Here is a 14,457-nt window from a genome sequence, read left to right as displayed (position 1 = left end):
TTTAAAATTTTATTTAAAAATATCTCATATTATTAAATTATAAATATTATATAAATTAATAATAACGATATTAAATTTTAACGAGAGAGATTTATTAATTGAGTTTTTAAAATAAAAGATTATTTAATATATTTTAAATATATAAAAATTAAATAATTAAATTTATCATACTATAAAATTAAATTTTAATTTCTATTTAATTTAATTAACCCTCAATATTAAAAAAATAAATTAATTAAAAAATAATAATAATAAGACAATTAAACCAGGAAAATATGGGGAAAAAATTAAATAAAATACTTTTTATCGAAATAAAATACTTTCTCTCTGTTTCATTCTTTTTATCCATTCAATTTTTTATACATATTAAAAAATATTTTTTTTAAATTCTCTAATTATATTTATCTTAAATACATTAAATTTTATTAAAAATTAAAAAATATCTTAAAAGATTATTTGAAAATTAAATAAAATTATAATAATTAATTTATATATTATTAAATAATTTTATTTAAAAATGAATAAAATTATAATAATTAATAAAAAAATATTTCTTAAATCCTTTTAGTGACTTAAGCATTAAATACACAAACAAATATTTTTCATATTTTTGCAATTTAGTATTACAAAAACCAGATATCATATGCACTCCAAGGCTTAGCCTGGTGGAAAATGCATCACGTAGCCTTGAAAGGTCTAAGGTCATATTTAATTAGCTATAATATGTTATGATAATATATTATATTAAAAAAATTATTAATTAAATATTAATTTATTTGAATTTAAATTTAAATGTACATTAATGATCAGATTTTATCATTATTATTAATAATCAGATTTTTATCATTTTTATATTTCATTAAATTAAAGTAACATAAAATCCTCATTTTGTTGGAATTAATTTATAAAAATTACTTTATAATCGCTTAATATTTATAAAGTATTTTTAATTTATAAATAATTTAAAATTAAATAAAAAGAAATATAGTAATTTAAAATGAATTATCATCCAAAATGAATCTCTAAAAGAGGATTGAACAGTTAAGAACGGGCAAGACTTCCGTGAACTGAAAATACCTTTGCGTATTTATTTAAACGGCAGCATTTTAGGGAATACTAAAGCCTTGGATTTGTGCTTGAAACAGCCAAACGGCTTCTCCATAAAAGCAAAACGACAATGCGGATAAAAAAAAAAACGACCACAGTGGGAGTCGAACCCACGACCTTCTGATCCGAAGTCAGACGCGCTAATCCACTGCGCTATGCGGTCTTGATGTTAACGTTAACAATTTTCTATATATTCATTGGTTCTCTTCAATTGCAGAAGACCTAAATAAAAGAAGTTTGCAGCCTATTTATTTATGAAAAAAATAATTTTTATTTTTCATTTTAGCTAATAAGAAAATTTTATTTTATTTTTTAAAAAAATTATAGAAGGAAAATATAAGAAATGTATTTTATATGAAAATAATAAAAATATTTAAAAATTAAAAAAATATTTGTATTTATAATTAAAAAATATATTTAAAATATCAAATTTTAGATATATTTTATTTATTTAATTTAAAATAATGTAATTAATTTTTTAAAACAATTATTGACAAATATTGTTCTTAAATAATTAAATATCTTTCCAACAAATATGATTAATTAGCATTTCAATAATACACATGGGTGGTATCAGAAAGCTTTAAATAATGCTTCACTTTTATTATTTTTTCGGATTCCAATTGAAAACGGAAATTTTAGTATTTATAAAAATCAAATCAAATTGATGTTAATTAAAAATTAAATCGAATCAGTTTAATTTAGTTCAATTTAATTTAATTTGAATTTTTAATAAAGTTTTTATTTTTTACTCTTTATTTTTATTATTTTAAAATTTAATTAAAATATTTTAATTTTAATATAATATAATCTCTATAAAAGTAATATACTATTATCACTAGTCGATTCGATTCAATTTTTTTAATTTTTTTCTGATCAAAATTGAACCGAATTGAAATAATCAAAATTTTTAAAATTAAAAATCATCCAAAAAAATAAAAAAATTAAATTTAATAATTTGAGATCCATAAAATAGAATTTTACAATAGCATTCGGATGAACTCACTAGGAGAATGAGCTGACTACCTTTACTCCTCCGAGCTGGACCGAAAGATAAGAATAGGACTGAAACCCAAGGGAGGTCTGGTCTTAGGGCCGGAAGGGCTGAGCCGGCCTGATTGAGAGATTTAAATAGAATTCGGTCCCAAGGATGAGCGGGTTATACCTGGTTCGTTCGAAAGATTTAGAAATTTTCAGATCACGAACTGTCATTATGGGACCAACCTCGTAACGGAATGTTAAAATTTCATCAAAATTAAAATTTTAAATTAATTTAATTTTATCCATTTTTTTAATTTGAATAAAATAGTGCTAATTCCTGTTTTCAATCTTCAAAAATTTGTTAAAAGTAATTGGTTTGCTTTCAATGGAGCTCACATGCTAATTGGAGGTCCATTCACCTAAATCTTTTCCTCATACAAAAGGCAATAAAAAAATAAATAAAATTATTATTTAATTCTTATAAAATAAATAAAATTATTAATTTAATTTTAAAAAATATATTAAAATATTTAAAATATCATCAACATAAAATAATTGATCAATAGATATTTTTAAAAAATTAAAAGATTAATTAATAAATTTTTAAATAATAAACTATCTGTTAGCTAGTTTTCCTAAGCACTAAGTAGTAAATTTCTCCAAAGAGAGAAAGTGATGCAGCCTCCATGTGAGCAGGTTGCATTCGGTGAAAACTGTAGCCTGTATGCGTATGAAAGAGAGAGAAAGTGAAGTGCAGCAGCGATTCCCATGCAAGTAAAAGTGGGCTGGCTTGCTAAATCCAAAGCAAAGATCCTATAAACAACTAATATCTCCAAACACATCCGTAGACCTTGCATGTTCTCTTTGCAATTCAACTCTCACTAATGACAAAAAGTAATAATAATAATTTAATGTTCAGTTTTCAAAAGCATTATTGATCTATTGGATTCACTTTCCTTCCTCATGTCCTGGATCCTACACTTTCCCTCACTGTCACCCACTTTCACTTTTCATGGGAAAAATACTCTTCTGTTTCTCAGAAAGTAGTGGGGAAGTTTAAAGTTGGAAACTTTCAGCTGGTTGAAGGTTTCTGGAGAAAGTACTCAGTTTTCCCAGGAAAGTAGTGGTGAAGAAGTTAAAGTGGGAGCTTTTTTTTCTTTGTTGTTGTGTTGTTGGTTTTGTATGATTTGAGAAATGGCAGAACAAGTGTTGATGAGACCAGGGAGGTCTCTGGCTGAGACTCCTACTTACGCTGTAGCTACGCTGGTTACTGTCTTGGTTTTCGTGTGCTTCATTGTTGAACGCTCCATCTACAGATTTGGAAAGGTAGAGAATGATTGTTTGTTTCTTGGTTTTTCTTGCAAGGAAGACTGAGGGAGGTGGTGATTTGCTTTCCTTGAATAAGTTTCAGGAAGTTAGAGAGCATAGCAGTTTTGTAAGAATGATTTTGCTTTGCTTTTTTTCCTGAGAAACTGCCGGAAAATGCAATGCACTGGAATAACTGTTAATTCATTGGGGATTACCTGAAAACATATAAGATTCAAATGTTGAAGAACGGAGCAAATTTCTTTACAATGTCCTGTTTGGTTGCCAGGAAAATGTGGGTTCGATGAATGAAACAAAGCCTGGATATAGAAATTTTGTCATACTCCTTTATTGATACATAGCAATTAGCAAATAGCTAGACTTTTCATTTTGCTCATAAAAAGAAGAGAAAATAATCATTTTTCTCCGATTCTCTCTACAGTGGTTGAACAAGACAAGGAGGAAGGCTCTGTTTGCGTCTCTGGAGAAAATTAAGGAAGGTGAGCATTTTGATTCATCAATGGAAACAATCATATCATGCCTATTGATCAAGGATTGAAATAATTCTAGGCTCAAGTTTTCAATTTTTTTTATATGGGTTTAGATCTTAATTTGATCAGTTTTTATTACATTGTTTTGCATATCCCCTTTGATAAGTTTATGGTTTGGATTTTAATCTCCATAAATTTTTGCTGCCTTTTTATTCTTGTTAGAGCTGATGCTGCTTGGGCTTATATCTTTGTTCTTGGCGCAATGTGGAAGATGGCTATCTGAGATTTGTGTAAATTCATCTCTTTTCAATAGTAAATTCTATCTTTGTTCAAAGGAGGATTATGATCTCACTGAACATGTCTTACTTGAAAGTTCATCATTTTTTCTCAACAAGACTGATATTCCTCCAAAAGGGATAACAACTCGAACGTCTCATCAATGTGGTGAGGTAAATTTTGCTTCTTTCTCTGTTAGGACTTTATACATTTGTTCTGCATGAAAAGAATTCAAATGAATTCTTATAAAATATGCAAACTTTCACTTTCTTTTTAAGATGATTTTTTTTCAAGTTAAAAGTAATCTAATTCTTTCATTCCAAACCATAGAATTGTTAGAAAAGAAACCATTTGAATTGAATTCTTACAAAATTCTTGATAACAAATGGAGCAAATGAGATACAATGGTGGGTGAACTATATGTAATAATTAAGTTGGGTGATTTCAGGGTCACGAACCCTTTGTTTCATTGGAGGGTCTTGAGCAGCTCCACCGGTTTCTGTTTGTTCTTGGCATTACTCATGTTCTTTACAGCTGTTTGGCTGTTGGCCTGGCAATGAGCAAGGTACCTCTTCATATCTTTTTCACCAAATTGGGGCTCCTAAATAAAGTCGAGCCCATGATTTCTTGTTCGATATCATTTGTTATATTTATCTAAAAAGCTATGCTGTTGTAAATTTATCTATATGCAATTTGTGATGCTTCTACATAGATTTATTCCTCTTCCATTCTCTGTCTTTGTAGATTTACAGTTGGAGGAAATGGGAAAACCAAGCCAGTTTAGTGGCTGATGGAAGTTTGCATCAAGGTATACAAATGAAGCAATGAAAAATAAACTGATATGTTGACTATGGCTTATTTAGCAACATCCTTCAGCTACTAGAGATTTGTGGTTAATGATTACCTGATGAACAACCAATTGATAGATTTTCCTCAAGTATTAATCCACAGAGACATTGGCTTTGCAGATTTAGGCTTTGAGGCCATTTGAAAATTGTGTTCGATCATATTGCATAGTCGGATGAAAGGAAACAAAATTTTATCCCAGAAAATCCAAGATTCTTATAAATACTGTTAGGGGATTTGACATCACAATGTTATCAATATGGATGTTATGAATGCACATATGGTGTTAGCAAAATAGCCTCACAGACTCTCAACCAGCTGACCTTGCATGCGTGCTCGTAGCAATCTGTGTTAATTTTAGCAAAATATTTGGACTATATTTTAGAAAGATGAATATAAATGAACTGACTAAGCCTAAGGAGATAAAAAGGATTTTCCAGATACCATTAACAAAGAGAAAATAATGTAAATATCAGTATATTAAGCTAGTGTGATGTAGTTATCTGATTGTTCAAGGCATCAACTATAAGCTAGCATGAGAAATCTGTCTATTACCAAGAGGGCGTGTATGTGTGATCTTGGACGTGTAGCAGACTGAATTCCAAACACATTTTAGAGACTATTTTTGTGCTTTTATAGTGAGGTCTTCCCAACTTAGTAGTCATCAGCAATGGCATCAAGTTTAAAGATTAAACTGCTAAATTGTAGAGATCAGAAATTGCTAAATGACGCAAGTGAAAAAAAGACCAATACAACCAGGCATCTTATTTTGAACTTTAGATTATTTAAAGATAACTTTTTAAATTAAAAAAAATATATATATATATTTTGTTAACTTTTTTATTGCTTTTCCATGTAGTGTCTTTACATTGTAAATCTTTCGGTATGTAACCTTTCCTACTTTTGATATTTTTTATAGCCAAGAAAAAGAAGGTGATGAGGCGACAATCAACCTTTGTTTTCCACCATGCATCTCATCCGTGGAGCAGAAGTCGGATTCTCATTTGGATGGTGAGTTTCTTTCTTTCTTCCTTTTCACAGAAATAATATATGATTGTTGATGCTTTTTAGCGTACGAAACCTTCTAACTTGTGGCTTAGCAACTAAGACGACACATTGTTCTGCACCACAAAAAGACAGGGGTTCGGCATGAAAACTGAAATCAGCAGTTATCTTGCCTGTAAATATAATACTCTATTAGAAACTACAACCTCTTTGTCTAATTGATTTCCATATCGCTCCACTAGCCATGTAAAGGTAGACAACAATGCTGTCAACTTCCTACATAAAATCCAACTTTTCAAGTTATACTGTACTAACATCTTAGTAACAGCCTAACAGGACTGATGATGCTGATAATTCTCATGGTGAAACAATCTACTAATGGATTTATAATTATTATTAGCTTATTACTCTTTAAATGTTTGCTTAAGGGAATTGATCAGTATTTTGACTATGAAAGTGGTTCATTTCTGCAGCTTTGCTTTCTGAGACAATTTAAGAGTTCTATAAAGAAATCAGACTACTTGGCACTGCGATTGGGTTTCATCACAGTGGGTATCAAACTTATTACACTATTTTGTTGTGTTCTTTCTTTTGGGCAACTTTTCCCAGGCTGTAAAAAATGAAAACTCTCTTTTTTAACCATGTGTGTTCTAGTTCAAAAGCTCACTTCAGCCTTATCCACTAGAACACATGCTTCTTGAAAGAATATTCTATTTCTGCATGCATTGAATTACAACATTACTGCTTCCTTTCATACCCCACAAAGTAGGTTATTGTCAACATTTGTTTTTACATTTATATGCAATATCCAAATGGCAATGGATAAAACCAAAGTAAGAAACTAAAATTTATAAAGTCAGGGTTTGAATTGTTAATTCAGAAGCTGTAGTTTGGATATTGTGCAGATGAAATTCTTTTAATATTAATATCTCAGGCTTGCTAAAACTGAGTCTAACTTGTGCTCTTGTAGTGTTGCAAATTCACATGGCTAGTTTATTCAAGAACTCTGTTTATCTATTCTGATTGCTTTATTTCACCCTTCCTTGTACTGAACTTATGTTTGCATTTTGTCATGCTTTTCACTTTTCAGAAGCATAAATTACCACTTTCATATGATTTCCATAAATACATGGTTCGGAGTATGGAAGATGAATTTCATGGCATTTTGGGGATTAGGTATGCATTCAACCTATTTGAAATATTTTTCTTTCATTTTCTTGATGTCAGAATGTCTTCGGTTCTTAGATCTACATATTCAGCTGACAAGCCTGTCCTAATGTAATTGGGAGCTCAGATACTCCTCCATTTCTATTCTTTTCACATGCCGAGTTTTAGATATATATATTTAATATTTTATTGCCTGAGATCTAGCAAGAGTCAAGAAGAAAAACTTAACATGAAAGCCTTTTTTGATTCACATCAAAACCAAGCTTTTTCTAACATAACATATTGGTTCTGGTGAATATTATCCGTTCCTGTAATGGTTTCGCATGGAAATCTGATCGTTTAATAGTCTAGGAATTGTCTGAAACTCAATAATCATATGATTGCCAACATAACCTACTTGATCTTAATTTATGTAAGCTATATTAGTAATAAATTAATTTCACAAGTTGACAAAACAAATAGAAAATGAGGTGAACTGAATCATTTTTCAATTTTGTAGCTGGCCGCTTTGGGTTTATGCTATAGTGTGCATCTTCATAAATATTCACGGTAAGCTGCCATTTTCAGAATGTGAAAAAGAAACGCTATTTGCATTCTCAAGTTATAGTTCTATGGATGGTGAAGTTGTCTAATGTTGCAGGCTTAAATATCTACTTTTGGCTATCTTTCATCCCTGCCATTGTAAGTACATTAGCTCTTTTGGTCATTTTTACTAACATAACAAGATGGCTATTCATTTATAGCATGATTATTTTACATGTCAAAGCTTGTCATGTTGGTTGGGACAAAACTTCAGCATGTTGTTTCCACATTAGCACTTGAAATTGTCGAACAAACCGGTCCATCTGTTGGAACTCAATTGAAGCCACGGGATGATCTGTTTTGGTTTGGAAAACCTGAGATACTTTTAAGGCTGATACAGTTTATTATATTTCAGGTGAGGATCTTAGGCATATCTTGTATATCAATACAGAATTTATCTACATTTTTTATATGCAGTTGTTAATATTTTGCTTTTTCTGCAGAATGCCTTTGAGATGGCAACATTCATCTGGTCCTTGGTAAGAATAAGTCCTCCATCTGTCCGTGCGTGGGTATTTTATTTGTTTTATTATTTTTTATTTCATTTATGATAAATGCAATTGTATTGAATTATATTTTCCTTGTGTTAGTGGGGATTTAAGGAAAGATCATGCTTCATGAAAAACCATGTGATGGTAGTTATTCGGCTCGCTTCTGGGTATGTTATGTTTTGTCTGGCAGAAACTCCTACACTTCTTTGGTGTGTAGTAGTTTGATTAAATTGTTGAATGCAGGGTTCTTGTTCAGTTCTGGTGTAGCTATAGCACAGTGCCTCTGAACGTAATCGTTACTCAGGTTTGCTGACATTTTTACTGATAAAGTTAACATTGTCATTGCTTACCTAATATTGTTCTAGCATGAGCATCCATCTTGTTTTCTTCGACAATTCATGCGAAGCGGACAATGCTTCCAGCTTATTTTGTTACATTACCTGCATTTTGCATGGCCAGACCAAGTCCGAGCCCAGCCACTAGGATCATCATAGACTCTGGGGATATGCATAAATAGATGAAGCATGAAGCATGAAGCATTACTTCTGTTAAATGATAAGCTAATATATATCAGTTTTCTGTCTCTCGGTGACTCCAGATGGGATCGCGGTTTAAGAAAGCCTTAGTTGCTGAGAGTGTGAGAGACTCTCTTCACAGCTGGTGTAAGAGAGTGAAGGAGAGGTCTAAACGTGAATCTGTGCATTCAGTCGCTACAAGATCAGTATGTTCACTTGATACAACACTTGAAGGAGATGAAATTACAGTTGCATCAGGCACTATATCTCGGTCATCTTCCTTAGGTTCATTGAATGAGATAACTGTAGCACCTCCAGAACACGCAGAAGATGCTGAGAATTCAAACCCTCACCATATCGGACTTTCCTCACGGATTGAAGAGTACTTAAATGACAGCACATCGCATCCTCCTATCATTGAAGAAGATGATGATGCAAGCTCAGAATTGTTTAGGACTTGAGTGAGTTTTCATATTAACTATAGTTATTTTTTTTCCTGGCCTAAAGTGCCTTCTTGGCATGTTCTGCCTGAAATTGCAAAAGCTACAACTTATCTCAGTTGAGTTCCTCCGAATTTTCTCATTCGCTTATTTAAAACTTATAAACACAATATCAGACAGAGGATAAGCAATATAAGTGAGAGCCCAACCAGCTTCTATCTGCTCATCTTCAAGATAGTTTCCTTCTGACTGATCCACAGTCCCTGATACAAGTTTCTCTGCACAAGAAGAGCAAGAACCAGCCCTGCATGAAAATGGCAGGTCAATGTCAGCATCCTCTAAAGCCTCAAGAATTTAGGTATCATTAGGACATTGGACTTCCACTTCACCATCTGGTGTTATGGCCTTCACTTTGTATGTTGCCATTGCCTTAAACTGCCCTCCACGGCTGGTTTTCAAGCAGAAAAGAGCCTCGCCGACGTTGGGAAGAGCTCGGAGACTAGGCACCGGCTGCTAGTGGGTGAAGGAGGTGGTGAACATGGGATCGGATAGTGTGGCTGTAGAGGCCACTTTCTGTCTAAAAGATGGGAAGATTTTAATCATAAATAAAAAATAAATATTTTCTATAAAAAATATTTTTTAAATACAAATTATTTTCTGAAAAAAAACTTAGTTTCTTCTATTTAAATATAACATAAAATGAAAAAATGTTAATAAAATTGTGTATAAAAAGTTTTATAATTGATATTAATAAAATTTTCAAGTTTTAAAGACTTTTTATAAATAAAAAAATTATTATTAGCAAGAAACACAAGAAATTTCTTCGCATTTATTCAGTAAAATTTTATTATTTTAAATTAATTATAAAATATATTATATTTTTAGGGTGGTTGTTCAGTCGGTTATTTTAAAATCAAATCGAAATAAATGAAAATTAAAATTTTAATATTTATAAAAATTAAATCGAATCGATTTTAATCAGAAATTAAATCAAATTGAATTGATTTATTTTAATTTAATTTAAATTTTTAATAAATTTTTTAACTTTTAATAAAAATATTTTAAAATTTAATTAAAATTTTTTAATTTTAATATAATTTCATCTTTTGATATTATTAAAAATAATATATTATTATTATTAAATTAATTTAATTTAATTTTTTTAATTTTTTTCTCATCAAAATCAAACTAAAAAACTAAACTGAACCCATATCAGCCTAATAATTTTAACTAAAACGTCATTATTTTACATTAGCCTCTTTAATCACATTATCTAAACCTTTTCTCTATCATAATAACCAGCTTTTTATATGGCAGAGATACACACACGTATACAGCCTATGGTTTCTGGATCCATCTTATCCCAGTTGGGAAAACATGGGCCTCTCATTCATGATCTTATTTCACAAACCTTTGAACCCCATAGTTTCTTCAATGGATACAAACAAAATAAGAATTGATATGAATCATTCAGAACACACCAGAGAAAAAAAGGAAAAATCTTGGATAGCTTAGCAATCCAACAAATGCTTTAAGAAGTGAGACAGAGAAATCAAGAAAGAAAACACAGCCACATATATAAAATATTATTAAGCTACAAGAGTTTTTGATCCGTTTCTGACAACAAACTTTAACACAACAATCTTGTCCTGAACAACAAACTAAGCCAACCCCACAAACCAACAGACTTAGAAAAGTAAGCAAAAGAAAACTCCGGCGCCGGCTGGAATTTCAAAACCACGTCATTAACCAGTAAGCTCTTCTTCCTTGTGTGTCTCAATAACAATATCGGACTGAGGATAAGCAACACAAGTAAGAACCCAACCCTCTTCTACCTGTTCATCGTCAAGAAAGCTTCCATCAGATTGATCTATGGCTCCTGCTACAATTTTCCCAGCACAAGAAGAGCAAGAACCAGCCCTGCATGAGTATGGAAGATCAACACCAGCTTCTTCAAAAGCGTCGAGGATATAGACATCATCAGGACATTCAATTTCAAATTCACCCTCCGGAGTGATAGCCTTCACTTTGTAAGCTGCCATTGCCTTGAACTTTCCTCCACGGCTGGATTTCAAGCCGAAAAGAGCTTTTCCAACGTTGGGAAGTGCCCGTAGGCTAGTCGCCGGCTGCCGGCGGGTGAAGGAGGTGGTGAACATTGCACTGGAGAGGTTGGCTGTGGCGGCCATTTTTGCCTAAGAGAAGAGTCTGTTTCTTTGGCTTAGGAGGCTAAAGAGTGGGAGAGAGGAGTGGCGTTGATAAAAGGGTGGCTTGTGGAGATAGTGTGGTTAGAAAATGCTGGGAGTTGAAGTGGCATGGAACCCTATCTGCCACGTGGCAATCATTTGTGGCAAACATTATCTTTTTTATTATCACCACAGAATTTTTTTTTCTTGGCATTATATATATATATTTATGGTTTATATTATTAACCATATTGTAAAATTCATACGTGGAAAAATAATGAGTTAAAATTTAGGGTAATTTATTATTTAATTTTTATATTATATAATTTTTTTAATTTTATATAATTTCTTGAAAATAATACTTGATCTAAGGGTTAAATTTGTAATTTTATACATTTCCTGCCAAGCCAAACATCGTATATTCCTTGAAAATAAAGACAGGTGATAAAAACTTCATTGTATAATTTCTCTTTGCAGCGCCACTCCATTCCCTTCCAACAACTGTGCCAAGCAGTGCTAGAGGGGGAGGAAATGAAAGCCCAAATTACGAAATCCATCACCATGGCATAGAACATAGTAATACTCCATTGATAATAAAACTTTACTAAGCTGATGAGAGTTTGATCCGATTGTGACGACAAACTTCAACAAAACTCCATTAACAACAAAACATGACAGTCTTGTTCTGAAGAACAAGCTAAGCCAACCCCACAAACCAACAGAGACTTATTACAAAAACAAAGTAAAGAAGACTCCGACCAGGCTTCAATAATTAATCCTCATCATTAGTCATCTCCTCCTCCTTGTGTGTCATAATGACAACATCAGACCGAGGATAAGCAACACAAGTGAGAACCCAACCAGCTGCAATCTGATCCTCGTCAAGGAAGCACCCCTCAGACTGATCCACAGTTCCTTCTACAAGTTTCGCAACACAAGCAGAGCAATCACCAGCCCTGCATGAGCATGGCAGGTCATGACCAGCCTTCTCCAAAGCGTCAAGAATAATGGTATAATCAGGACAATCGATTTGAATATTGCAATCTGGAGTGATGGCAGTCACTTTGTACAATGCCATTGCCTTAAACCGTCCTCCACGGTTGGATTTCAAGCCGAAAAGAGCCTTTCCAATATTAGGAAGATCCCGTAGGCTAGTGACCGGCTCTCGGACGGTGAAGGAGGTGCTGAACATGGCGCTGGAGAGGTTGGCTGTGGATGCCATTGTCGTAAGAGATGAGAGTTTCTTTCTTGGAGGATTATAGTGTATCTCGGCTATTCCCTATAAGATAAATACATGGTATGACAATTATTTATAGGCAGGGGGATTTAGGCATGGAGTACGAGAGCTATGTTCCCTAATATTTTGTTAAAAATAATAGTTAGGTTGAGTATTCGGTCGGTTTGATTTAAACTGAAGTGAATTGAATAAATTAAAATTTAAAATTTTAGTATTTATAAAAATCAAATCGAATTAATTTAGTTAAAAATTAAATCAAATTGAAACGGTCTGATTCAATTCGATTCTATTTAATTTGTTCGGTTTCAATTTTTAATAAATTTTTTATCTTTTACACTTTATAGTATTTTAAAATTTAATCAAAATATTTTAATTTTAATAAAATTTAATTTTTCTATATTATTAAAAATAACATATTATTATCATTAATAATTCAGTTCAATTTTTTATTTTTTTTATAAAATCGAACTGAATTAAAATAATTAAAATTTTTAAAATTAAAAGTAGAATCGAATTAAAATAATAAAAAATCAAATAAAATTTTAAATTAATTTAATTCGATTAATTTTTTCGATTTGGATCGAATACTGTCTGGTTAGGTATATATTTAATTTTTTCAAATTTAAATATAATTTTTATTCTCATTCGGCAAGCTGTTAATGAATAATAAAATATTATAAAAAATAAAAATTTATATAATTTATTTTTTAAATTATTAAATATTATAGTAAATCTCACTGAAAAGTTTGAATTAATGTATTGATTTAATTATAAAAATTTAAAGTTATTAAAATTACGAATACATTTAAGTTTACAATATTATATTATTAAAAAATAATATTTTTATTTATTTAATATTTTAAAAAAATATTTATCGCTTATAATTATTAAATATATATAAAAATATATTTGAAAATGTCAACATCCTCTTCCCCCCCCTGTTGCCACTTGTATATATATTATAGGTTCAAATTTAAAAATAGCTTTTCGTATTTTTTTTTAAAATATAAAACAACAATTCTTTTACAAACAATTACTTTTAGCAACGGATGACAACTGTCAACTTATTGCTCTTTGTTGTTTTAAAAATGGAGGTGTTTTAATTATTTTTATCAATAAACAAGTACGACAGTCATGTATAATGTATGTCTATTGTTTCTTTTTTTAGTGTTTTCCAGGTTTCTGTTTTTTAAAATTTAGTTTTTTTATTAATTATATTCATTTATTATTTAATTCATAAATATTATCGTTATTAACAATTCAGCTCTTATATTTTTAAAAATTTATTAAAATATTTTTTTTATCAACAAAATAATTATTTTATTTTTTTTGTTAAAAATAAATAAAGAATTAAAGAGAAAAAATTTTAAAATTCAATTTTATCTTTAAATAAAATTTCTTATTTAATTTTTGAATATTGTTATTATTAACACGTAAATTTCTATATTTTCATAAATTTATTAAAATATTTTTATTTTTTTTATATTTATTAAAATATTTTTATTTTTTTTTTTCGTTAATAAAATAGTCTTTCCTTTTCATTCTCCTTATGTTTTTCAGAAAAAGAAAAACAAAAAGAAGAAAAAAAAGGAAATAATGATAAAAGAGAAAAAGAAGAAGAAGACGACGAAAAAGAAAGAGGAGAAGAAGATAGTGAAGGAGAAGAAAAAGAAAAAAGAAAAAGGAGAGGAGAATAAGAAGATGATGATAACGAAGGAGAGTCCCTGCCTCCTTCTCTTTAAAGAAAAAAAATAAAAAAAAATAAAAAAAATTAAGAAAGAAAAAAAACAGAACAAAAAAGAAAAAGAAAGGGAAGAGAAAAAATCAACCA

The 14,457-nt window shown here is 30.4% G+C and overlaps 3 protein-coding genes and 1 non-coding gene across 4 annotated transcripts; 1 reads left to right on the top strand and 3 right to left on the bottom strand.

Annotated features, from left to right (window-relative positions):
• Positions 1 to 1,196: 1,196 nt before the first annotated feature.
• TRNAR-UCG lies at positions 1,197 to 1,270 on the bottom strand. The gene has a single exon. It is a non-coding gene; the product is annotated as a tRNA-Arg (tRNA).
• A 1,775-nt stretch (positions 1,271 to 3,045) lies between these two features.
• LOC110619156 (MLO-like protein 4) lies at positions 3,046 to 9,348 on the top strand. The gene is made up of 15 exons (XM_021762418.2): positions 3,046 to 3,414; positions 3,836 to 3,893; positions 4,107 to 4,333; positions 4,609 to 4,725; positions 4,905 to 4,968; positions 5,926 to 6,017; positions 6,485 to 6,559; positions 7,102 to 7,187; positions 7,678 to 7,727; positions 7,819 to 7,859; positions 7,945 to 8,115; positions 8,204 to 8,239; positions 8,351 to 8,418; positions 8,495 to 8,555; positions 8,850 to 9,348. Exons 1-15 carry the CDS (start codon positions 3,283 to 3,285, stop codon positions 9,225 to 9,227), a joined length of 1,656 nt encoding a protein of 551 aa, XP_021618110.1. The 5' UTR covers positions 3,046 to 3,282; the 3' UTR covers positions 9,228 to 9,348.
• A 1,410-nt stretch (positions 9,349 to 10,758) lies between these two features.
• Positions 10,759 to 11,473, bottom strand: LOC110619861 (ferredoxin). Its single transcript, XM_021763432.2, has one exon. The coding sequence runs from the start codon at positions 11,390 to 11,392 to the stop codon at positions 10,952 to 10,954; it is 441 nt and encodes a 146-aa protein (XP_021619124.1). The 5' UTR covers positions 11,393 to 11,473; the 3' UTR covers positions 10,759 to 10,951.
• A 341-nt stretch (positions 11,474 to 11,814) lies between these two features.
• Positions 11,815 to 12,666, bottom strand: LOC110619105 (ferredoxin). Its single transcript, XM_021762358.2, has one exon. The coding sequence runs from the start codon at positions 12,609 to 12,611 to the stop codon at positions 12,162 to 12,164; it is 450 nt and encodes a 149-aa protein (XP_021618050.1). The 5' UTR covers positions 12,612 to 12,666; the 3' UTR covers positions 11,815 to 12,161.
• Positions 12,667 to 14,457: the final 1,791 nt, after the last annotated feature.

This window comes from Manihot esculenta, chromosome 7 (genome assembly GCF_001659605.2).
Source record: "Manihot esculenta cultivar AM560-2 chromosome 7, M.esculenta_v8, whole genome shotgun sequence".
NCBI lineage: Eukaryota > Viridiplantae > Streptophyta > Magnoliopsida > Malpighiales > Euphorbiaceae > Manihot > Manihot esculenta.
This window is presented reverse-complemented; position numbering and strand designations above follow the sequence as displayed.

What these genes read in the sequence shown, in the direction of transcription:
- LOC110619156 (XM_021762418.2), top strand. Translation starts at nt 3,283, where the DNA reads ATGGCAGAACAAGTGTTGATGAGACCAGGGAGGTCTCTGGCTGAGACT. An exon ending in CATGGCATTTTGGGGATTAG is followed by an intron (nt 7,188 to 7,677) that starts GTATGCATTCAA and finishes TCAATTTTGTAG; the next exon opens with CTGGCCGCTTTGGGTTTATG. An exon ending in TACAGTTTATTATATTTCAG is followed by an intron (nt 8,116 to 8,203) that starts GTGAGGATCTTA and finishes CTTTTTCTGCAG; the next exon opens with AATGCCTTTGAGATGGCAAC.
- LOC110619861 (XM_021763432.2), bottom strand. Translation starts at nt 11,392, where the DNA reads ATGGCCGCCACAGCCAACCTCTCCAGTGCAATGTTCACCACCTCCTTC.
- LOC110619105 (XM_021762358.2), bottom strand. Translation starts at nt 12,611, where the DNA reads ATGGCATCCACAGCCAACCTCTCCAGCGCCATGTTCAGCACCTCCTTC.